At 48.6% G+C, this 24,255-nt stretch overlaps 1 protein-coding gene across 7 annotated transcripts in view; it reads right to left on the bottom strand.

Moving 5' to 3' along the window:
* EXOC6B (exocyst complex component 6B) overlaps nucleotides 1-24,255 on the bottom strand; it is a 294,380-nt gene that overhangs the window by 150,608 nt on the left and 119,517 nt on the right. For 5 of the 7 annotated variants that reach the window (XM_048045623.2, XM_066997040.1, XM_048045625.2 and 2 more), the window contains 2 exons: nucleotides 9,814-9,990; nucleotides 1,774-1,842 (listed from right to left, as the gene is read on the bottom strand). In XM_048045623.2, coding sequence (XP_047901580.1) covers nucleotides 1,774-1,842; nucleotides 9,814-9,990 — 246 coding nt within the window. The remainder of the gene's footprint in view (nucleotides 1-1,773; nucleotides 1,843-9,813; nucleotides 9,991-24,255) is intronic. The other 2 variants (XM_066997041.1, XM_066997042.1) reach the window with 1 other exon arrangement.

Below are 24,255 nucleotides of genomic sequence, written 5' to 3' on the forward strand. Positions count from 1 at the left end.
GAAACCCTTGCACCAGGCCGAGCCTGGCCATGCCCAGGTGCAGTGCATCGCTCCCAGCTCCAGCAGAAGACGATCAAACCCAGATCTGCTGCAGAGCACTGGCCACGAAGCCTGGTTGCTGGAAGCAGCTCGTCCCTAACATACCTGGGAGGACCGCACAGCCAATTACTATCCAAGGCAGAAACCTAAAACAACAGGACAAGAAAACCCAGTGCCCCTCCAAGCCCTGAGCCCACAAAACTGCAGAAAAAAAGGCAATTTGCAAGGCACAGAACAACTGCTATACCCATGAGTGAGAACTCCTCATCCTTCCCATAATAGCTTTCCGCATAAATACGCAGCCATACAACCTTGCAGTAAAGAACTGTATGTAAGCTACACAAATAGGATTTCTGAGCCTGTTTTCATTATACGTATTCTTCACTGAAGTTTCTCCAAATAAAGTGACACTTTGAAATCCACAAAGCATTTCAGCCCAGTTGTAATCTTCAATTAGCACACTCCCTGAACCAGGCTTCCAACGCCGTTTCTGAGCAGGAGGTTTTGTCCAAGATAAACAGAGTAACACATTTTGGGGAGGTTAACTTTTTCATTCCACCAAAAGATCGTGGCAACGTAGCCAAATTACATAATTATTAACAGATGAGGGCACAAAAAGATTTTATATAAATGTTTTTTATGACAATTCTTTTCCTTTTGCAAATTCATTTGTATGTATTGCTGGAGAGCCTGGCTTTAGAAGTGCCTTAAAAAACAATTCTCTCTCAAGCCTGGCTCCACTGTGGAAAGGGAGGAAAGCTGCTAACAGAGTACTCCTTTCATGTACTGCCTGGGCTTCAGATTGCTCAACCGCAGGAGCGGAGCGCTCTGAAAGCTCGCTCTCTGCAGCAGACGTCATTGCCCACGCTGGGGAACAGACGCGGAGAGCACAGGTTCCCTCGGTCGGTAGACTTGCAGGCTGCAGGACTCGTATGCTGCGGAAGGCATCTTAGAAATTAAAAGTTGAAGTGCGAGCTACAAAAGGTCATCTGGTCTGCCCTTGTTTTAAGCAAATAAACAGAAATGCGAAAACGTATTCGTAATTCCTGGGAGAATCCGTGTGCGCAGCGCGGGGAGCTCTCCTGACAAATTCTCGAGACCGTGGCAATGCTCAGAGCTAGCACTTTCTAGCACAGCACTGCATGGCCAGCAACCAAACACAAACAGAACACCTTCAGTTTAACCATATTTTCCCGTGCATGCAAAGGAGAAAGAGCCTAGCTATTGGGAAACTGGAAGTGACACTGTGAAACTGTACATTGGGTACCATAGCAGCACATCTGGCCCTCTCAGCAATGTTTCAAGGGTGACAAACTTCTCTTAAGTGCAACAAGCAATATATTTAAAATCATTTTCTCTCCCCAACTCCTCCATTTGCACTGAACAACGAAGTTTCTGTGGTCAAAGGAGAACTCTTCCAGGAAAACTATGTGACCAAGAAATACGCATTTGGCCTATTAGAAACCCAAGGCCTGCAATAGCTGCAGCAAACATCCCTTCACATTTCTGTGGCCTGTATGAAGTAACTGTGTGGTTTTTACCCAAATCAATCCAGCTCTGCAGGCACTGGCCTCCTTTCCACCTCAGGTAAGGCACTTCCTAGCTAGGTGCACATTCAAGCACAGTTCACAACCACTTCCTTCCAGGCAGCAGCGACACGAGGAGCAGCTCTCCAACTTCGTGTCCTATCCGAAGCGTCAGCCCCAGGCTCACAAGCAGCACGGATTCACTTACCAGGACGGAGTAGATGTGCAGGCATCGGTACACAGGCGAGAAGTCCACCAGATCCTGGGCCCCAGGCACCTGAAAGACAGCGGGAGGTCAGTGTGAAACACGCGGAGCACGCGCAGCAACGTGCAAGTCCGATGTATCACGGAGAGCCGCGCGCACCTCTAACGTGTGCACGGCTGACAGAGACACGGAGATTCAGGGATTAACAACTAGTCATTGTTGCTGTCTGTCTACATAACTGTACATTTTTTAAAGTTTCTCGCAGTAGAAAATATTCACTTCACTCTTGCTCTGATTCCACTTCCCTGTGAAATCGCATCGCACCGTTAGTCAGCTCAGCAGAGATTTCATTTGGACCATAGGCTTAAATACAAGTTCAGGCATCCTGGCACAAGCTATGCTGGTACCTATGCAACATGACAAAAAAAAAAAAATAAAAATCTTATTTTCTACATTTCTAGTTTGATTTCTTTAAAAACACATTTTTTTTCTTATTTTTTTTCTTTTCTTTTTTAAAAGAACAAGCCACACAGACTCCACCGCCTTTCAACAGCAACAGCGAGTCTTGCAGAGGGACAAGGAAGTGAATTTTTGAAGGGTGGGATGGAGGGAGGGAGGGGGAGACGAAGATCAGAGGAAAAATTTGCATACAAGAAGCTTGTGTCCTTTGGAGCTGTTCAAGCCAACAGAACATTAAGCTTGTTGGCCACGGCATAAAGCTAAAGCAAACCTCCTTCTCCCCCAAAATCCAGAGAGGAGAGGAGTGTTCTGTTGACATGCGGTGGAAAAAAGGGGAGAAAGATGAAAGGGACCAATGGACAGGCCTGGGAAACATGTTTATTTTTAATTACGCTTAAGAGGCATTTCTGCTAAGAAGGAGGTAGGATGAAGCAGAGAAGTTTCTGGCTGGATGAGGACGTGCAAGCCGCAATCAACGCTGCCCAAAGCGCCTGGGGCGAGCGATCCTCCTCATCTACAGCAATGGCTCCAAGCAGGGGAGTGCAGGAGTTATGGTCTGGAAAGGGAAAGTTGGGGATTTTGTTAAAAAGCCTCCTGTGCAATGTCAGAGCGGCGCTGGTAAGGAATCCCCTCTGTGCAAAGAAACGCTGCGTAGGTTCTTGCGAAGAGCTGGAACGAGGCAAATCGCTGGTGAAGGGGCACGGGGCATCCCGTCCCGCACCACCAGCATTGCTCCCAGACCCCAAAACTGTGCAGTTCCCGAGCGGTGGTGACGCACGAGGGCAGGGAGGGGAAGCAGTGGGCTGGCTCACTGGGGACAAGGCAGCCAACAGCTTCATCAGGGTTTGGCTCACGTCTTGCTGGGCTTCCTTTGCCTCCTGGGCACGAAGCCCTCCATCGCGCCTCCAGAGCGGCTCTTACGGCTGGGAAGTTGGCTGCCCGGGAACTGGGAAGGTCCCCGAGCAGGGGACAGGGCTGGCATTGCCCGAGTGACCCTTCCCAAGCAGGACCTGCCTCTTGAACAGCCCCAGCAGGGCCGCAGCTGAACCCTGGGCCAGCAGCCGCGAAGCACCGACCGCCCGTCTCACCGCCAGCTCCTGCTTTTGCCTTTCTAAAGACAGGCTCTATTTGACAACTGCAAACGCTAGGCAGCACTTTTATTGTGTTTATACCAATTTTATCATGTCTTCCTGCTCGTTTCTTTTCCATTTACAGTCTCCCAGGCCTTCCAACGCTCCCTAAATAGCTCCCGGACCTGGGCTTCAGCTAGCGTGGGCACTCCTCGGGATGCAGGCTGCGCCTTGGGGCATTCCCACGGCGTTAAGTGAATTGCTCTCCGGTCGATAAAACACTTCTGGCTCACAAGTCCTTGATGGCCAAACTGGAGATGTCTAAAGCAGGCAGAGAAGCACCGGTACGCGCTCGGCCCAGCCATCCTCTGGCGACCACCAGCGGCGTGGGGAAGCTGGCCTGGACGGCCCCGAGTCCGCCCTGGGCTCTAGTGAGGGAGGAGCAATCTGTCATCCCTTCACAACATCATCAAAGCAGGCGATGTTTTCCTGCGAATTTGAATTCAGGATCAAACGTTTTCGCTCCTCTTGGATTCGGGGCACTAGTTGAACATGGTCCACAGAGAAATATTTTTGATAAAGATTTGCGAAATCAGGGTATTGCCAAAAACGGAGTTTACTCCCCCAGAGAAATTCTTTCAAAGCAGACTGCAACATTTTCACAGCCTCTGATCTTCTGTAAAAACTTTTAAGCCCACACACATGCTCACCAAAAAAAAAAAAAAAATACGCTGGACTATTCTGCAGAGTTAATATCGGAGACATCAATAATTCCTCATCTAGTTAGGCAGCTATCAGACGCGGATGCGCAAAACCTGGACTACACCCGTTAAAAAGACACGTACCCGAGAGCAAAACCTGTGCTAAGATTTTGCAGTGTATAAACCTACAGCGCAATTCTTAAGGAAAAGCAGCCCTACAACACACAGAACATGGGAAACATCTTGTGTCCCTGGAACTCAGCACGTTGCCCGGTGTGAGCTGCTTGCTACTGCAGCAGCAGGGCACGTTTACAGCTTTCCTGACCGAAATTCCCTTTCCTGGTTGGAACCCCCGGCAGCTTCCACCAGCACCCGGCACAAGGGACACACGGACGTATCTAATCGTCCAGACTGAGCACGTCCCCTTCAGCAGCGATTTCGTTTTCTCAGCCAACGCTGCGTTACCAGCATTCAAAAAAAATAAACAAACCTTTCATTTTGGAAACTCGGCGATGAGAACTAGAAGCCCCCTCAACAACAGAACTGATTACTCCCCTGACATCTCCGCTTCTGCCTCATCTTTTTTTTTCTTTTCCCTTTTAATTTGTAGAACAAAGAATTTATTCATCTTGTCCAGAATTTTCCCGTTCCACAAACATCAGCTCCACAAACCTCGCTCCCAAACTCTGCATCCAGCACGTTCCCGGTACTGGGAGCGCAGGCAGACCTGTCAGCCTCTGTAAACAGCCAAACCCTCTCTTTCTGCAAGAACTCTTTCATTTGGGTTAAACACTGACTGCAGCAAGTTTAACCCATTAAAGCCAAGTTTTCAGTGCTCATCTGCGGCCGACATCAACACGAGCCTGTCCCAGAGGTGAGGGATGGTGCGGGATGCTCTGGCCTGGCTTTATACAGAGGTGTGAATCTCGGATCCTTGTTACTTTTTGATGTAAAGACACAAAGCACGCATACATTTGCTCTTCTTTCAGTAAGGACAAAAGAATCCAGACCTGAACACAAGGAATCCAAGAGAAGTGTTTATGAACTGCTGATGGATCGTTCAACGATGAACCATTGCCTCAAGCACAAGGGTTCACAGGTGCAGCCACAAAGGTGCAAGTCCAACCAAGGATATTTCGCAGGTTGGGTCTCGTCACACGGTACCCGCAGTTTTTTCAGTGCAGACAGTGTCCGCTCACCTTAAACAGCAAACCTCAGCTGCAGAAAGAAATGTTGGTTCTGTGCACCTTCAACAAGCCTCACCTCATCTCTGGCTACTGGCAGATTGGAAGCTTTTCTACCCCACGCTGACCAGAACCAGCTGTGGTTTAGACCTGCTGCACGTTGCTTGGGCTCAGTGTCCTCCAGCTGCCCCGGTGCGTGCCACGTCCTAACCTTAGGGAAAAAACTGAACGTCTTTGCACGGTCCAGAGGATGCTCGGACTGTGTAACACTGGAAGCAGCCACAGCGCCCTGCAGACTGATCTCACCCGGGCTGAGGTTATAGACAGCAGGCAGACAGCTCTGTCTGGAAACAGAAAGGTTTGTCTCCGTGTCCAAGACGTTTTTTTGTGTAATTACTCGTGGAAGCAAACAGAAGCTGGCGGCTGATGGCACCTAACACAGCCATTTATCAGGGAACGTCAAGGGAACTCTCCGGGGTCCCTGTTCGAGCTCCCAAAACTTGGTAAGAAATCAAGGACATTCACTGAGAGAATTGCAACCGATTCCTGCAGCCAGGTCCACCTGGAAGAATGCCAGAAGCACAACGAGTTTTGGCTGCACCTCACACCTGCTGACGTCCTCAGTGCCAAACTCCCTCTCCGAACAGAAAAACGTCTGGAGTTTGTTGATCTGTTCTTCAATAGGAGTCCAGGGGCTGATATTCTGCAGCGTGATGTCCGTCCTTAAAGCCTCCCCTCTCCCCCAGAGGAGCACCACGGAGTCCACTTCTACCCGACCACTTTGCGGACACCTGGCCAGCCTTTCTGGGGACAAGAAAACACGAGGCAGAATGCAGGCGAGTTTGTCTTGATGTACTTACCAGGATCACAAGGGAAAAGGCACTGAAAATGAGAAGAATCTGGACGAGCTTTGTAGTTTTCTGGATGCTTTTTACTACAAAGGGAGCGGCTGGCACAGACAGAACAGCCCGTGGAGCTGCTCAGTGTGAGACGCTGATCCTCCTCCTGACACTTGACTTTCATAAAAACTCAATTTGAGTCTTCTCCCTGCTCACTCTCCAGCTCTGCCCACGCTCTTGCTCTGATCGCGGTGGCAGCTCCCACCCCGCGGGGTGCCTGTGCTCGCGTGGGCCACGTCTGGGCTGCGACACCTCCAAAATGCAGACCTGGAACAGAGCCGAGTACCGTGCCTCCAACTGCTCCTCCTGAACGTAGCTGGCAGAGCTCCCCTGTGCCACCCCGAGAGAGAGAAGGATCTACATAACGACACCTGCAACAGTATAAGCAGAACTCTTTTGCTTTTCTGTCCCTTTCAAACTTTTCCTCTAAATTCCGCTGCATGAAGGAAGGAATGGTGCCGTGTGCATGTGGAGCTCTGAGATCCCTACAAGAGTTCATCCACCCCACGTGGAGAACTCCTTATCACAGCCTGTTGAAGGGCCTCTGATACTTCCTAGAGGAAAAAAAAATGGTATTAAACCCACTTTTTCCAGAGTTGGCTGGCCTAGGGACCAGGATCGGGAGCTCTCCTGCCGAAGCCTTAATCAGAAACACCTTCAAGGTTCATCCCGTTTTCAGCCCTGAATAGGAGTGCACCCTTCATCCTTCCCTCCCCAGCCACCACTGATTGTCTTCCAAACCAAAACCTGCAGTTGGGTTTTTTGGCTGTGTCGGGTCAGGAGCAAAAGCTACCAGTGTGCTCTTCGGATACTTCGGGATCGTTTCTTTACTTGGCTGCTGACCTCATTCTTCAAGGCACTGTCTTTGCTTTCTCCAGGTTTTCCTGTCACCACTATTCCACATTTTCTTGAGAAGCAAAAGCCTCAGAAGTCTTGGAGAGGGGCAGAGCACAGCAAACAACACGTGCCCACTTGCAGCAGTTGTGTCCCTCCAGACCCAAAAGCCTTCTGCAGTGCTCAGAGCATGGCCAGGCACCAAATGGGACGCGGTTCTCCTGCACGCAGGACACTTACCACTAACAACTTTAGGCAACTGGGATTAACTTTGCCTTAACTGTACTCTAACTCTGCCTCTTCGTCACTACACATAGGAGACGATCAGGAGAAGGAGTCACGCAAGAAGACGGAAAGCTAGGTGCAAATATCAGCAATATCGACATCGAGCTGCCACCATGGAGAAGCCCTACCAAAAAACCTGGCATTAGGATTTTACACCCATACTCGTTTGGGCTGGGATAGAGTTAATTTTCTGCATTGCAGAGCATAGCCCAGACAGCACCGTGATTATGATTTGTGGCCGAACCAGCTCTGGTAACACAGAGGTATTTTAGCTGTTGCTTACACGGCGGCAAAACCCTCGTCGTTTCTCACTCTGCCACCCAGCGGGCAGGCTGGGACACCTAACCCAAACTGCCCAGAGAGATGTTCCCTATCCCAGAACATCATGCTCAGATGAAACACGGTTGGAGGGGGGGGTTGTGGGGTTGGTGGTTGCTTTTTGTGTGTTTTTGGTTTTTTTTTACCCCCCATTGCTTGGAGACTGCCTGAGCATCCGTCTGTTGGTGGGACGTGGTCAGTGATCGCCTTTGCACCAATTGCGGGGTTTCTTTCTTCCCTTTGCTTATTGAACTGTCTTTACAGCTGAGCCACAAGCTCTCCTCTTTTGCCCTTCAGCTCAGCTCCCCCATCCTGCCTGCGGGGTCGGGGAAAGGGGCGAGCAGCCGGGTGGGCGCTCAGCTGCTGCCTGCAGCCGCCCCCAGGCACACCACGCGTAGCGCCCCTTGAGATTTAGGGCTCCACTTCCAGAGGAGAGATCTGTTTGTACTAAAATAAAACATAATAAAATAAACAAACAACTTTCTCTGCAAGGAGGAGACAACCCCAGGGGGGTTAGGGACCTGGGGAAGAGCCAGGCGTCTGGCTCCGCAGGCACCGCAGCCCTGACGGGAGTGGGAGCTGAGCGGGCTCGCGGCGCTGCCGCCGTCCGTCCCGTTTCATCACCACGGACAGCAGCTCCGGCCCCGCCGCCACTGGGGCTCTTGCAGCCGGTAGCCCCCTGGTAGCCCCCGCCAGTAGCCCCCTGGTAGCCCCTGCCACCACATCCTGCCCACACCCAGCCCGTTTGCTCGCCGCCGGCCTGGTTTTCCCCGCGCCGCGAGACGGGATGCCCTCGGCGTGGAGACGAGGTAGCCCTGCTCCGTTAGTCAGGAGGCTTCTCCCAGCTGTGCCATACAAATTACGACTCAAAGACCTTTCCTCCTCAATGTCGTGCCTCTCCGGTCTAGTGGGGCTCAAGCCAAGTACCAAGTCTCACACAGTTCCCAGTTCTGAGCACCCATGGCAAGAGGATTTGAGATTTTTAAGCGTGAGGTGGAACAGCAACCACCGAGGTCCAGGACAATCATGCACCAGATAGACTTTCTATTTTTTAAACAGGGAAATGCCAAAATAGATCTACCCAAATCAGTGCTTCTTTTCCAAAACCATGCCCTTTCCTCTCATTTTTCTTTGGCTCTATTTCCCTTTTGATGCAGGGGAAATCCTACAGCCTGGCAGTTTCGGAGCAGGGCACAGGGGCTGAGCAGCACCCCACTGCTGCGTCCTGTGAGCAAGCGGCCATCTCTTTTTCTGCTGTGGAAGTGCTGCAGAGATGAAGAAGAAGAAACAGAAGCAGACCTCTGAGAAAAAGGCAGGCCACGAGCACAGAACCACTCGGGCAATCCACGCTACTGCAAACATTGGAAACTTGTTCTTTATCCTCTTTGCTCAGGGCAACACACACGAACCAACACAGTTACAGGCTGCTGTTAAGAACAGCGTTCTCCTGACATAACAGGGGCTTAGCAATAAGGGAAAAAGCATCCAGCGTGGCAGATGGAACTTGCTGAAAGGGCCAGGGCAAGACTGCAGGACGAGAAAGGGAGAAGGCACCAAGAAGCTCAGCACACTCCCCATTGCTGTCCCTGCACTGATTTCCTGAAAGAGAGCGACAGGACTCCTGCACTTTAAGCAGCACAGATCCAAGATGTTCCCCTACATCCATTACCCTCCAGCACAGGGAGGAAAGAAGACCCAACACGGTCAGAGAGATGCTTCACCTGTAACCATGAAAGGTACCGGCATCCTGCAGTGACTGCGGAGGCATCGGAAATTGCTGCCTAAAAGAAACGGCCAGCCCGAGGAAGCAGCAACAGAAACCCACCAAGGAATTATAACTGCATCTAAAAAAATCCTGTCCCAGCACAATTCTTCTCAAGTGCGCATCTGCCACAAGATGCATGCTCCCAGACGAGACCAAACGTCTCGTGCAGTACACAGGAATTTATCTTCTTGTAAACGAAGGCTTCAGGACAGAAACCAAACTGCGCTCCCAAGTGAGCAAAGGCCACAGAAAAGCAGCCTGGGAGCTAGCTGGAGGACCATCCTGTTCTCCTGTCACACAGGGCATCTCTGCTGAGTCTGCTAACAAAGGTAAGGACAACAGTGCAAAACAGATAGAATCACAGAATTCACAGAAACGACCCAATACTGAAAGGCACCCGCGCTCCGCAGCCTGCTCTGTGTCCCTACGCTGCATGGGAACACAAAATACTGAGCTAGGTGCAAGCACTGAGACACTACTGATCACCCCCGAGCTGTCCATCTCCTGGGTTTGATGGTATACAGTTACCTCTTCATCCTCATCCTCATCTTCAACATCCAGGATACCCGAATCCTGCTCAGACATGGGGCTAGTGGTCTTTACCTCCAAATCTGAGCTTGCGCAGACTTCTTTCTTGGACTTTTTTCCCCCGCTTATCCTGGGATGCTGTGATACAATATTGTCCAGGTTTCTTTGCTGCTGTGCCTAGAAAAAAAGCAGATTCCAAGTTTTACGATAGCATCCTCATATTTATTTTTCAGCCAAAAGATGCAATCAGTCATGAAATACGACAAATGAGACAAAATAAAACACACACTTAATGGAACTCCGAAATGTTATGTTTTTCCTAACCCAGATATTCCAAAGAAACAGAAGATTAATTTCAAAACCATTCCAGGGATTATGCAACAATACAAACAATATTCTGACTCTTCACAAATCAAAATGCCAAACCCATCATACTGCCATATTGATCTATTTACAGCACAGATGCAGAAATATTAGCCCGTAGGCCATGTGGTGACTGTCACAGGCTAAATTAAAGGACGTACTTAACCGTTGGATTTGTTCCTCTTTTCAACCCGTGTCAGCACAAAACATTCCACATCTGGACCCCAGAGGTTCCTGAAAGCATTTTTGTGGTACCCCAGGAGATCTTAATTGTATGCTGCTGATTTACAGAACGATCTGTAAAAGGTATTCAACCAAAAAATTCCCTCGCTGGGAGAAGCGCCGCGATTCACCGCGCAAAACACGCGGACGCGGTGCGGCTCCCTCGGCCCGCTGCGAGCACACATTCCTGGGGCTTCGGGCTTTGTTTGCAGCAGAGGTTGGTGCACGAGATCCGCTGCAAAAACTCGCTCGGTTTCCTCATTGTTACCGAGCACGATATGTGAGAGGACAAATTGTTTAGCCCCAATTGTCCAAGAGTTGAACGAGAGCTTCAAACCCGAGTGCAGGAAGGGGGGAACGGCACAGAGCCGCTGCTCTCGCTCCCAGTGCCAAATCGTGTCCCGGACACGGGGAAAAGGCCTGGCCAGCAAACGCAGTGGTTCTGCATGTGGGAGCTTGTGCTCTGCTCTAGCTAGAAACTAAAAGCTCTGAAAACCTGAAATCTATACAGATACATACACGCGATTTATAGAAACTCTCCCATATTTTTCTGTAATTTTTTATATGTGCGAAGAAAGATGTATGGAAATCATCCAGATTTCCCTCTGAAAAAGTTCCTTTGGATAGTACGAGTTTCTTTTTGAAAAAGAATGAGCAAATATATTATTTTCAGACATTATTATAAACTGTATTTTTACCAATTCCCTTACAATTCTAACCAAACCTGCATCCGAACATTTCATTGCTCCCAGTCACGAGACAAATGACGTGGCAAGAGGCACCATGCCCTGCCCCACGGTGACACCACAGCCCAACTTCAGAAGGGAGAAGAGGTACCAGAAGCTGTACTGCAGATACTGGTGTCAGCGAAACCACCTTGGACGAAACATTAGGCTCTTGGATTATGTGCTGGTTTTGCAACAGTGTTATGAAAGAAGAAAGGGGTTAGAAAATCTAAATCAAGAGGGCTACGTTTTCAAGGATACAAAGGGACGGCAACAGCGAAGGCACTTACTTGCACAAAATTCTACCAGGTCAGAACGCAACTCGGGCAACGCAAACAACCATGCTAGGAGTGGAGATCAGAAACAAGGAACCCCAAAAAAAGCACTAATTATTTTTACTACCTGAACAGCATAAAGTAGAAGTCTCTATCTAGAGCACAAACCTTCAAAATGATTTCCGTGGAAACACTTAAAAGTATTAATAGCCCACAAAAAGAATTTATGAGTGAGTTTTATTTTGACAGCCGCTCTCAGCTCGGCTCTCTTTTGAATCCCTCCCTGGGAAGAAACACCCCAGAGCCAGACAACTTGTGCAGCTCCTAGATCTGAAGAATATTAAAAACAAGCACGGCACGGATATCTCCATCCTTGCAAAATCCACTGGGCTCCACCGTTCCGTAAGGCAAAGTCTCCCTCACACTCCGCACGCTGCACGTACAATCGGCTTCAGCTTAATTGCCAAACACGGCAATTGATAATAAAATTACACGTAAATATCTGACACTGGCCATGGCTACGGCAGGATATCGAGCGAGGGAGCGAAGCGTTACAGCCCGACGGGCACCCCTGCGCCGAGCAACAGCACAATCTTGACCTCTAGTGGTTGTAAAGCTGTAGTATCGCTGAATTTACTACAAACGCTGTTACCAGAGAAGTAAGGGCTAAGCAACGGGACTACCAAGCAGGCGTATTAAAAAGATCTCTTAAGGGATGAGTCTCAACAATAGGGATTTCTGCAAGAAAGCCACAGGAAAAGGCCTGTGTTAACACTGCTCAATACTAATTTTGCTAGCAACGTCAGTACTTGAAGCAGTTGGGAAAAAGGGGTATTTTTTGCATTAGAAATCTCTAACTTCAGAGGCACAACTCTATAGAAAGGCATTGCAACACCATATAAAGAGAATTAGGACTTCAAAAAGGGGAGTAAGCGCTTGGTCCTTCTGAAGCCCACACAACAAAGAGATCCGAGGCCCGATTCTCCTCTCAGATACACCCATTTATGACATAAGTTACTCAACTGAAGCGTAATGAAGTTATAACACTGAATCCACTGCAAACTGCACCAAAAGCAAGCCCGCTGTACTCATTAAAATCTCTTAAATTTATGTAATCTTTTTTCCTTTAGAAAGAGAAGAAATGAAAGAATGGGAAAACGCGAAGTTTTACATAAAACATTGAACTTTAAACGGATCATTAAACAGGGCGTAGCAAGATCACAGAAGAAAAAGTGGCCATGGGAGAAGAAAAATCCGGACTAACGCTCAGAAGGATGCTGCCGTTAGCTCTGAACTCCGCTGTCTCAGCCCTGAGCAAGCAACTTTCAGCGTTTTAGGCTGAATGCACAATTCGGGGCCCTACAGATGTTCTCAGAAGGCACATCAGCTTGCTCCCTGGTCTCTTTCCGAACCCTTTTCAAGCAAGAGGTATTACTGCATTCCTCCAGCTATGCAAAAAAGCGGAGTACACAGTAACATCTACTGACCAGTAGAACAGATCCGAATCAAAACCCCAAAGTCAAGAAAACCTGACCTAGGAAGAGCCTTTGCTCTAGACCTAGAGTTCAACATCCAAACTAAAACTCGGCAAAATGCAAAATGGGATGTTTAATTTGGTTCATGAGCTAAAATTTATCAAGAGAAGCATTTTGACCTGATTTAAAGTCCTGGGACCTACTGGGGAAATAGAAGTGCATGACCCACACCTCCCAGAGGTGCGCAAGAAGCAGCCAGAGAGACACTCCCGGTGCCTACAAAGCTTTCCAGCCTATCAAAGGCAACTTACTCCTAGGAATTTGGAAAAAAAAAAAAAAAAAAAGGGAAATAAGAAAAGGTTTCCCAGCAATTTTCATCTTGAAGACTGAGCTGGCTTCAACCAAAGAGCCCCCAGCAGCCCAGTCTGTTCAGCACGCAGCCCGCACCCCGCACGCTACCGGCCGCGCTCGAGGCAGAGCCATAACCGAGGTGTGACGCTGGAGCGACACAACGTACGTGCCAGAAACAGCAGTAATTGCTTTTCCATTAACAGTAGGGCATTTCCCCCGCCCCCACTCCTGGCAGGAAACAATATGGACTGAAGTGACCTAGAAGTGAGAAATATCGAATTTGCTTTAACTTCGGCGGGCTTGGGTGAAGTCACCGAGGTTTCGGTTTCACCTTGAGAGAAAGAGAGAGCTGGGGAGAGGCCCAGAGGAAGCAACTAAGGAGAAATTTGGGCTTAACCGCCAAGGAACCCCCCCGCTCCCACCCCCGTCTCGTTCCCTGCACCTCCTGAGCCCTCTCCCTCCTGGGCCGGGGGTGCAGCAGAACAACTCTGCAATATATTTGACGCTGCCCATAAAGGATGAAAAACGACCTGCGGAGCAGGCACATTTGGATTTTAATGTTCTGTTTCACATAAAGGCATCTGTAGGGAGCCCAATGAAGAGGCACACTTTAGAAACCACATCAAAGCAGAGGCGACACTCCAGCGTGCCCTCTGAAAACAGAAGAACCCGGGGCTATGGGGGAGGAGAAAAGCCCTCAAGGGACAAAAATAAAATAAAAAAATCCCCTTACCTTTTGGTGTGGTTTACATGAAAGCAAGTGCATTTTTGTATTATTCTGTAAAATTGCCTCTATTATACAAGACTATCAATCTCTCGACTCTCTGCTTAACATGACAATAAAAAGGAAAGTTAAGAAACCAAACGTCTGCTCGTAGCCGACGTTACGTTCAGCAATAACGCAGCGTTGGGTTCAAGGAGCTGAAACCTGCTCCAAGCCCAGTGGGACTCGCGTGCCCACGTGCCGAGCCCTCTGCCGCCGCCGAAATCCCAGTCTCCTAAGAGCAGTGCAGTCCTGGGTCTGGCCGACACAAGAAGCAGACACAGCCTTCCCCCCACAGCCTTCCCTCCACGGGTTCAGGGCCAGAACCGGGACCTGGGGCTGCCCCTTGGTATAGGATGCCTCAGATGAGAAGCCGGTAGGCTTTGTTGGCCAAACGCAACTGGAAACGTTGATCTTCCTACTGACATCCCTCGAAAAACAGAGGATCAAAAGAGCAAGGGGGAAAAGCACTTCTTTTTTTATTACTTTTGTTCCCCCAAGCCATTCACTTCTCTTACACCTCCTGCACACCCACTCCACCACGTGCCCTACCTTACGTTACATGGCTGTAGGGGTCTTACATTCAAGCCTGCCATACAAGAGTCCTAAATACCGGTCCTCAGTATTTGCCAGTCCATCCCAAAAATGCTGCTGTGAGCTTTGGAGCAGGAATTCACACCCACGAGGCATCGCAATACAAGAAAGCCACCACAAGGGACCAAGCCCACGGCCCGGCCGTGCTCCAGGAGACATGAAATGTGGTGGCCCAGAACTCCAGGAGCTGCCTTACCCACAGCCCCAAATCCCACCCCGTCCCCCCCCAGGCTCTGCCTACAGAAGCCACGTTCCCGCAAGGGAAGGCTGTGATACCACCTACACGGGAGTGAACTCCTTTAAAACTCAAGTAGCTTTTTATAGGGTTTTTACAACTTTGTCTTGTTTTCTGCCTCGGTTTGCCAATGTTGACAGCGAGCGTGTCTTACCTCCCGTCACCTCCACCCACCAATGAACTGACAATATTTACTTTTGAGAAGAATCTAATTAGCTCTTTCCTGATGAGACAGTAGATAAGGCACAGCAGAAGAGGTTTTATTATTTAAAAGGGATTGAAGTACCGCTGTGGTTAGCTTTGGTGGTTTTGATTAGTTACTGAACATTTGCTGCTGTGATTGTTTTATAGACCCCTCTAATGGGCTGAGACACAGAACTTTAAAATATTGTTTCACAATATCCCTAGGAATGGGATACATATTCCTTAAACAATATTACAAAAAGCAGACTGGCTACGGGGGAAGAAAAAAGAAAGTTAATAAAAAATGACAGTACGGCTGGCTCCCTGCCAAAGATCCATTTGAAAGTTATAAAATCCCCCTCAGATCAGATAAAAGCATGTATTATTATTGCAAGGTGTAAACTCAACACGCTGACACAGCTTCTGTTTTCAGTTTTAACTAAAACCCAGTCGCTTGTCAAGATGATAAGAGTTTTTGCCTATCTGCTTTCTTGGTGTTAACTGGTTATCAGAGAAAACAATTTGTCAGAGGTTTGTCTGACAAAGTTCACCATCAGCACAGGAAATGAGGCCCAAAAACGTGATTTTTTTTTTTAAACTCACTGCTTGGCCATTAGAAAAATAACTTTGAAAACGCAGCATTCAGTGAGTTTGCACTCCCCCACCACCCTACGCAGCCCTTTGCTTCAACCTTCCACCTCTCCTCCTTCCCTAAAAATAACTCTCAGACCTCAGCCCGCCCCGTGCTAACCATCTCGTGCCAATATTCCCCAATATCAGGTTTGCACAAATATAAATTTTCAGCATCAAATGTGCGAGTGTGAGCGAGCAATTGTCCCTTCGCTTTTGCTTTGACCCAGTGATTTATCCTCATCGCCACACTCCTGCTCCTTTTCCTTATCTGTAAGGCAAGGTCAGCATTATTTATATCCTCCGAGTTCATTGTAGAGAGTAGCTTGGTTAATTCAGCATTTTATATAAAGACTGTCAAGCCTCTAGAGTGCTTTGGGGAAGCTCCTGCAGTACGGCACTCGGGGAAAGGAGCGATCAAGACTTGAGCGCTCTCCTCTCCCAGTTGCTGTAAGAAGAAGTTTATCACATTAGCGTTGATAAAAGGACTCAAGCAAGCGAGTCCTCCAGGTCAGCTGCACAATAAAAGACAAAAAGCCATTTTTTAAGGAAGTCCTTTATTGAGCAAAGTGTTGATTTACGCTTCTGTGTGATCTAGCCTCAAGAACAAGATATCTGCACGCAGGCATCAAAAGTAGCTCAGTTATGCAATTAAAAAGTGTATTTATCACATTTACACAGAGTGGAGAAGCTGAAAATTAGATAAGCAGCCTAAAAGCAGGAGGAGGACCGCTGTTGTACAAGGTATTTCAAACACATTGAAGACCGTGGCCCTGACAGCTCCACAGCTCGGCTTTGGATCATGGGTGCCAAGCCCCACCAGCTTCCTGCTCACCGCTCGGATCCACGGCCCCGATCAACTCGTCCCAACAATTTAAAATTCTTTTTCAAACGGTTCCGATCGCCTTCATACAAAATCCCCTGCTACATGCAATCCCGCATACCACGCTCTGATTTTCTGATTATTATTTATTTAAATACTGCCTTCTCATACAGCACCGAGGAGGCATCTCTCTCCCTGGCGAGCCTTAATTACGGCTCGAAGCGAGAGCGGAAAACCCCCACGGTTCAGTTCAACCTCCGGTTCGCCTCTTCGCACCCGAACCAAGCCCACAAGGGAGAAGCACCGTGATCGCAACCGAAAACAGCCAGAGGTGCAAGTGGATGGCTCTCACCCCCAGGTTCAGGGGGGCGATGCGCCAGGCGGGAGCCAGCCTCGGCTGTAGGCGCTCTCCGTGCACACTAAGCGAGCGTGCGTTTCAGCACGCCCCCCCCGACAATCCCAGCACGGCCGAGGTCGTCGTTCTTTTTCAATGAAGCTATCAAACAGGGAAAATCCAGACCTCAGAGACCGAAGGCAAACAGGGATGCAGAAGGGAGAGGGGAAGGAAAGAAGTGGCTGAGGGTTCAACCGAAAGGGCTGACGAGAAACCATGCTGACTGCTCCTGCGCCTCCTCTCAGAGCTAAGCACTGCACCGGCAGCCAGCACCCTGCCCAGGAGCCAAGGCAATGCCTTCCTTCACCTGAAAGCACCCAAAGGGGTCTGCAGCACCAAGACCCCGCCACGGGCACCTTCAGCTCAGCGAGGGAAGCCCACAGGCAGCTCCCCAGCCCGTACAACCCCTCTTTGAATCAGCTCCAGCCCCTCACTGGTTGCTGTCCTGTCTCCAGCCTTGCCCAAGGAAGTTGCAACCATCACACCTACGGCAATTCACAGTAAAAAAATAAGTCTTGGATTAGATCTCTGCAAAAGGTTGAAGGTGTGTGGGTCTGCGAAGCCTTTCCAAGTATGATCCATAAGGAAAAACAACCGGGGCATGCTTACGACTGCTGCTTCAGCTTGCAAACACCAGGGCCCGAGGTCTGACATGCTACTGGATCCTCGCACACTCATAAACCACACTAGGACAAACCAAAAGGTCTGCATAAGCCGATTCCGAAGAGTCACAGTGTTTTTACTCTCATTTTTCCAGGCCATTTGAAGCTACTGGTATACTGAGAAACACTGCCCGATATTGCAATCTCATGGGTTAGGAATGGGAAGGGAGGAAGGGTCGTTCACTCAGCCTGGAGGGAGAGCTAGGGCTACAGCTCATCAGGTCCTGGATCTCTGCTCTGCACTTATCTTGACCACACTGACCCTCAAAAAGTTATACAGCTAAAGGAGTGCTAGCCCCCGTATCTTGGTCTCCGATTAAACTCCTTTATTCTGTTCTCTGTGGGAGTTCCCAAACTGCTGTTTCACACACCCTCTCTCTGGGCCTTGTTAGGCGTTGTGGAGATAAGTTTCCTTTCAAGATTCTGCTTTTGTTTCCATTTATCGGCCTGGTTTGGGTTTTTTCAAGGTTCTGAGAAACCGGTAATGTTCAAACCACCTATCTTAGATGGTCCCGATTACCTTGGAACACACAAAGACCCATCTGAATAAAAGGACAAAGCTCTGAGCCATGAGTCCTGGACAAAACATCTTTGGGCTTTTAAGCAAGGCAGCTTGCACGTCTCTTAAATTAGATCTGGGAAGATCTGCAGAGCAGATCCGCAGTCAGAAATGATCCTCGGCCATACTCAGGACAATCTGGGATAGCAGGTGTCATGGATGAACCTCAAGGGCATCAAAGCAGCGGGCAGCCTTCCACCAGCTCAAGCAAAGGCATGGATCTTCTCTTCCAGCTTCCCCCTGTAAGACAGACACCTTGCTCTCGGCAGTGGCTCCAGGTAACGCCACCCAACGCATTGGCACCGAGGACTCATCTGCTCTGCCATGCAGCCAAAGGCACGTCCGTGGATCCGTACGGGTGCTGAGCTCTGTGCCCTGCCCACGCAGCGCATCACACCTGGACGCTGAGGTTAGGCATGCCAGGAGGGGTAAGGACAGCAAAGCACCGCAAGGGACGGTCTAACGGAGCGCTCCCCATCACCACAGGCTCAAGGGCATGCTGATGAATGCACGCTACAGATGGGCCCTGTAATGCTAATCATACCTGGGAAGAACCTGTTGGACTAACGGGTATCTTGAGAGCCTTACTGTGTTGGTTTTGGGTATTTTCTTGTTTGTTCGTTGTTGGTTTTGTTTTGTTTTTATGATAGAGAAATGTTTTTCCAGTAGAAAGCTGAAGGGGCTCACTCAAACTGCCATCAGCTTCAGGATACAAGGGTAACTTCACAGCTACGTACCCATGTACCGAAATCCTAGGCAGCAAGACCGGGTAAGAACCACAGGAGTTAAAGAATGAACCCAAAAATGTAGAGAAATGCCCTACGAGCTAGTTCATATCTCTCGGGGGACACAGCAACAGTACCTCCACCTCCGGAAGATTAAACACACACAAAGAAAAGTCCTTCTTGGAACAAAGAATACTTCATTCTGTTTAGGAATAACCCCTATGGTTTTTTTGATGAGAAACCCACAAAACAGATGTCAAAAGTTAGTCTTTGTGGCTCAGCCCTTTTCTTGTTAAGAGCTAAATGGCTTTTTCAAGAATAATCATCTTCTCCATGATCCATGAGCTTTAGGGTAGTAGTAGAAGAAAGAAGAACATTATTGCGTTATTTCTGGTTTTAATTAATCAGAATTAAATAGCTGCTGCTTCTCCAAGCATGTTGACTATACGGGGTATTTAATCCCATATGAAAAGTTTCACTGAAGATCACTTTACAGAAGAGCTTATATTTCATTTGGCTTCCTTCGTTTCACAAAGATTCCTCTGACACTGTTAAACTCGCGCTGAAATTTTCTGTTGATAAACAACTTCTTACCAGGCAGTTGTTCACCGGGGATAAGACTGCTGGGCACGAGGCTTGGGGATTTAGAGACGAGATTTTGGGAGTTACATATTCATCACACAGCATTACTGTCGGTAAACCCCACTCACCGAACTCAAACAACACTTTGTGTTTGTTTTTAACATAAAAAACTTTTTAGTGCAAATATTAGATAACTCTCCTCTATCATAGTACATTCCCAAGGTTTTTTGTCCCAACCTCAATAAATAACATTTGCTTCCATCACAATTTTTAGCATTTAAACTTGAAAGGCTGTAAATAGACGTATATAAATCAAAACTTGATCTCACCTTACTTCTTCAGGTTGACATAACATTTATTTTTTAAAGCACTACCAGTTATTGTAGAATTCATTAAAATTACACATTAAAAAAAAAAAAAATTCCATAATCAGTGTATTAGCTTTCAAAAGTCCGAGAAATCATGCAAGTCCCTAAACCTGTTATTTACTGGACGTGAACTGCCCTCTAAAGGCTAATGGGGAAACTGCAGAGAACTTCTCCAAGCCAACGCTTCCCTCTCAGCCATAATCCCGTTCATTTTTTTGTACGACAAGAGCCAGAAATGAAGACATGAAAGAAGAGTTATATAGCCTCTTATTTTCTTTACCTCCCTTCCCTCTCCCCACAGCTCACCTCCCGTTCAACTGCTCGAGAGGATCCCAGGGCAACACGACCAAAACCTACGTGAGCTCAGCCCACACAGCCGCAACCCTGGCCCCATTAATCGCAAAGAAAACTCTGCCATTGCCCTCGCAGAGCCAGGATCCCACCCCTATCGCTACGGTTTTCTTCCATGCCAACAGAGATGAGCGTAAATCAGACGTAGGCAGGCACTGGGCAGAATCCCACTTATCTTATTCTAAATAGTTTAATTTTACAAGTCACTGGCCAGGTCAGCAGCACCACCGTCGCAGCATGACGCCACCAGTTCGCTAGGAATATCCATACTGGTTGGTCCAACCATAAAAACAATCCTGCAGGGGAGCCTTTGACCTCAATAACGTTGACATTTCCATCTCAAACAAGGACTCAGCCACAGCTGGCAGACGGGAGGGTGTTACAGCTGGCTCTCTGCTGCTTGTTTCATAAGAGACAATATACGCAGCCATTCCAACCCCCAGAGCCTCCAGCTCATCCAAACGGACGTGCCGCAGCAACATCCCTTGTGGCACGCCGTTGTTTTGGTTGTTTGAAGCCTCTTTCTCTCACTCGAAACGTGCCCGTCCCTGACATCTCCGCTAAAAAGCCACCGACGGAAAAGCTCAGCGCTGCCATGCCTGGATCCCAATACGCATCTTGGGGTCCTGTTACGTATTATTTCATAAGCTCTGCTTATAAATTCAGAAAGCATGATCTTGCATAAAGCTTTTACACAAATTAAATGCATATCCCATAGAATAATGTTTTAATTTTGCATGCTGTGCCTTTACATTGCAATTACTCACTACCAGTAGAGCACAAAGCAAAAGAGGAGCCGTAGCAAGCCTGCGGCTGCTCAAAAGCGATCACTCGAACGCTGATATAGAAATTTATTGTAACAGAATACTTTGCTAGCCCGGAAGCCTGCAATCTCACTCTGTGTGCAATCACCATAATGCAGCCGTATCGCTTTCATCAGGCCAGAAGGGGTTTTTTAGATCTAGACATCTTGAAAGCTGTGTGCTAAGCTCCCCCTCCGAAATCTCTATGCGGGGACCCTAAATGGGAGCCGGGGTCTTAACATCCTCCAGCAGCATTAACGGCATCGCAAGTGTTACGTGCTTTCCAAACAGGTTGCTTTCATTACGATACCTTCATAAGGATTATAATAATCCACTATTCTGGATTGAAAGTTTTGGCCAAAGTACCTGTCAAAGAAGACGTGATGTATTGCATGAGCCCATCTTGCCTGCAGACACAGTGTTGGAAAAGGGTTTTCTGTTGAATTTCAGCTGAATTCATTGAAGTCATCATTGGGGTTTATAAATCAGCAGTGCGCTTTGGTGACAAATTTCCTTCAGAGGAACATGTGGCAGAAAAGAGAGAAGCCCAACCTGAAGGCATTTTTCAAAGCCCTAATCCTGCTTTTCCCCCCTCAAATCCATTTTTTAAAAATATTCAAGGAGAAGAAAACGCCCAGTTTCCAGGGCGTTATTTCTTATCCTCATAAGGCACTTTATGATGGTTTAGATTTAAAGAATGAGATTTCAAACAATTTCACCATTGCCACACTTCCAACAGCATGGAAGTAATAGCAAAAAAAAAAAAAATGACAATGAGAAAAAAAGAAGAGAGGGAGGGAAAGACACATTTAAATTATCTGGAATAGGAAACTACCCGTCTCTGCACAAAGCAGCTTAATCCCTCACACACCAAGTGACTCCCAGAAGTTTCCACAAAGCTCTTCTGCACTTTAATCCCTCTTTGACCATTTACAGTGAACTAATCCACTTAATTCAATTACACTCGCCCAGCAACCTGCTTTTTGAGAGGCCGTAAGGCCAAGAATATCTGAAGTCGTACGCACGACTCAGCGTTCAGGCAGAGGTCCCACCCGCAGCCACCGGCGGGTCTCCAGCAGGAGCACGCTGTCCCTTTAGGGAAGTGGTAAAGAAATCCTTGCTCAGCAGACACACAAATGACAGAAACCCCACTGACTGGGCCCGGACTGCTGTGCTGAAATTTGCAGGGTTCAGACGCTGAGGAGTTTTTCCATGGTGTCACAATCAGCTTCAGTAGAGCAAGAGACAGGAACGTTAGCTACCAGCTCTCCCAAGCCCTTGCTCTGACCACCAGGTCCCATATCCTTCCCACATTACTAGGCACTGCTTGCCTACGTTTAAAACTCGCAGACTTCAAAATTACAATCACCTTTTTTAAAAGACCAAAATAAACAGCAGCCTGTACAAAAAAGTGCAATTAGAAAGTTAGCATTCCTCCAACTTCTCGTTAGTAAAAGTTTTATAACCCTCCAACATGTGGCACTCCAGCATAAAACCTGGCAGAAGGAAAAATGCCCTTGTCTACCTTCCATAAATATAGCAACATTTCAGCATTGGCAAAGATAGCCTGGTTCCTATTACTAGCTTTTTTCCATTTTAAATTTACTAGTTAATTTTATAGAAACAAATAAAGGGACCTGCATATTATAAATCTATTAAGGATAAAAAACATAACTCTCGAAAAAAAACACAAGAAAAATCTCACACCTTCCCTCCAGCCCCTTCCAATTTTGATTTATATACCCTTTAAAAAAAAATAAGTGCCTCTCCGTTGAGCTGGGAGGTCTTCTCTTAGCCCCCTCCACCAGCTCCCTCGTAGCAACTGGCACACGTGTGGTGCTGGTGTTCGTGCCTCGGCCACGCGCGGGCCCATCGACCCATCGCTTTTGGAGGTAACCCCACCTGCTGATGGTAAATGGGGGAAAAAATCGTTTTGGGGTATCTAGCCCCGATATGAGATTAGGAAGGGAAGCTGAAGAATTCAATATGGTTTCAGCTGTTATGCCTCCACCTGGAGTTAACGGGGCTGCACCTGCTTTTCACAAGGTGTGACCGTGACCCCCCCGGCGAGCTCCGTGAGTCACCGGCACCGTCCCGAGCCAAGCCGGCGGGAGGGAGAGCTCTCCACGAGGGACACGGGTAGGGAACACAACTTAACTCCGCATCCCAGGGCACGTGTCGGATTGAGGAGAACAGCACCAGAAGCCGGCACAACCAGCCGTCCTTGTTTTCCTCCAGCATCGGTGAAGTTTTGCACTGGGGAGCCGGCCGGGGTTGGTGACTGGAGCGGTGGGGAGCACCGGGACGACTCGTTTTTTTCTGGTTCTGCACCGCGCCAGCTCCCAGTGGGCTTGGCCGGGTTCTCCTGCAGGGACTCCGTGGCCTCGGAAGGCCCTAAGAAATGCTCCTCGGCACAGGACCTGCACATGGGTCTGAGCGACTCCACGGGGCCAGTTGGGGCGGGAGCGGATGACAGCGCGGCCACCAGCGTATTTAGAGGAACATCAACAACAACAGCTCGCACGGGGCAGGAGCGTGTCGCCAGCTGCAACACAGGGGTACGGATCAAATGGAAAAACAACACTGCCAGCACAGGTTTCCCTTTCCAAAAGCTCCATGGCCCACGAGTTTTCAGTGCGGCCGTAAGCGCTGCAGTAAATGCCGAGCCTACAGCTCATTTCCAGCTCGTCAGATCTGTCAGAGTCCCCTGCCCAGCACGCCCACTGGTCTTACCATCATCTCAACACCTGTATCCCCAGATACAGCTCCTGCAGGTGCTAAGGAGCTGCGATCCCCCAGACCCGGACCTGCAGGAAGGTGCACGCCCCCCCTGGTAACACGGCCCCGGGCACCCAGCCCAGCTCCTGCAGCCCCACGCCATGCTGGCAATGTCTGCCCTCAGCCTCGGGTGCTCATCTTTACCCACCTGAGATTTTCCGTGCATTTTTACAAGGCAGGACTGGCACAAGCATTAATGTGCTCCTATCTGTGCTTCAGACATCTCCCAGAAGGAAGGCGTAGCCACAAAGTTATTGGTTGAAGCTTTGTGCAAAGGAAAGCGAAGCGTCGGAGCTCAGCTCAATTTCTAAGCCATGCCCAGTTGTTTGAACTTTGTTTCTTACTGGGAGAAGAGAGGAGAACGCTTATCTTAGCTGCTGGGTGTTGCTACAGACATACCTGTTCCCTGGGCCCAGAGCAGGCTGTCAAGTTCAGAACCCCAGAGCTGGAATTTTCTTTATGCAATCAGGGGACAGTTGGGGAGGAAAAATGACGGGAGGCAGAAGTGCAGGCAAGCCCTCCAAAAACGAGGAAGAAACCTTTCCATGTTGTTATGCTCTCTTCACCTGTGTGCAGACACG

Source organism: Anser cygnoides, chromosome 4 (assembly GCF_040182565.1).
Source record: "Anser cygnoides isolate HZ-2024a breed goose chromosome 4, Taihu_goose_T2T_genome, whole genome shotgun sequence".
In the NCBI taxonomy this organism is placed as follows: domain Eukaryota; kingdom Metazoa; phylum Chordata; class Aves; order Anseriformes; family Anatidae; genus Anser; species Anser cygnoides.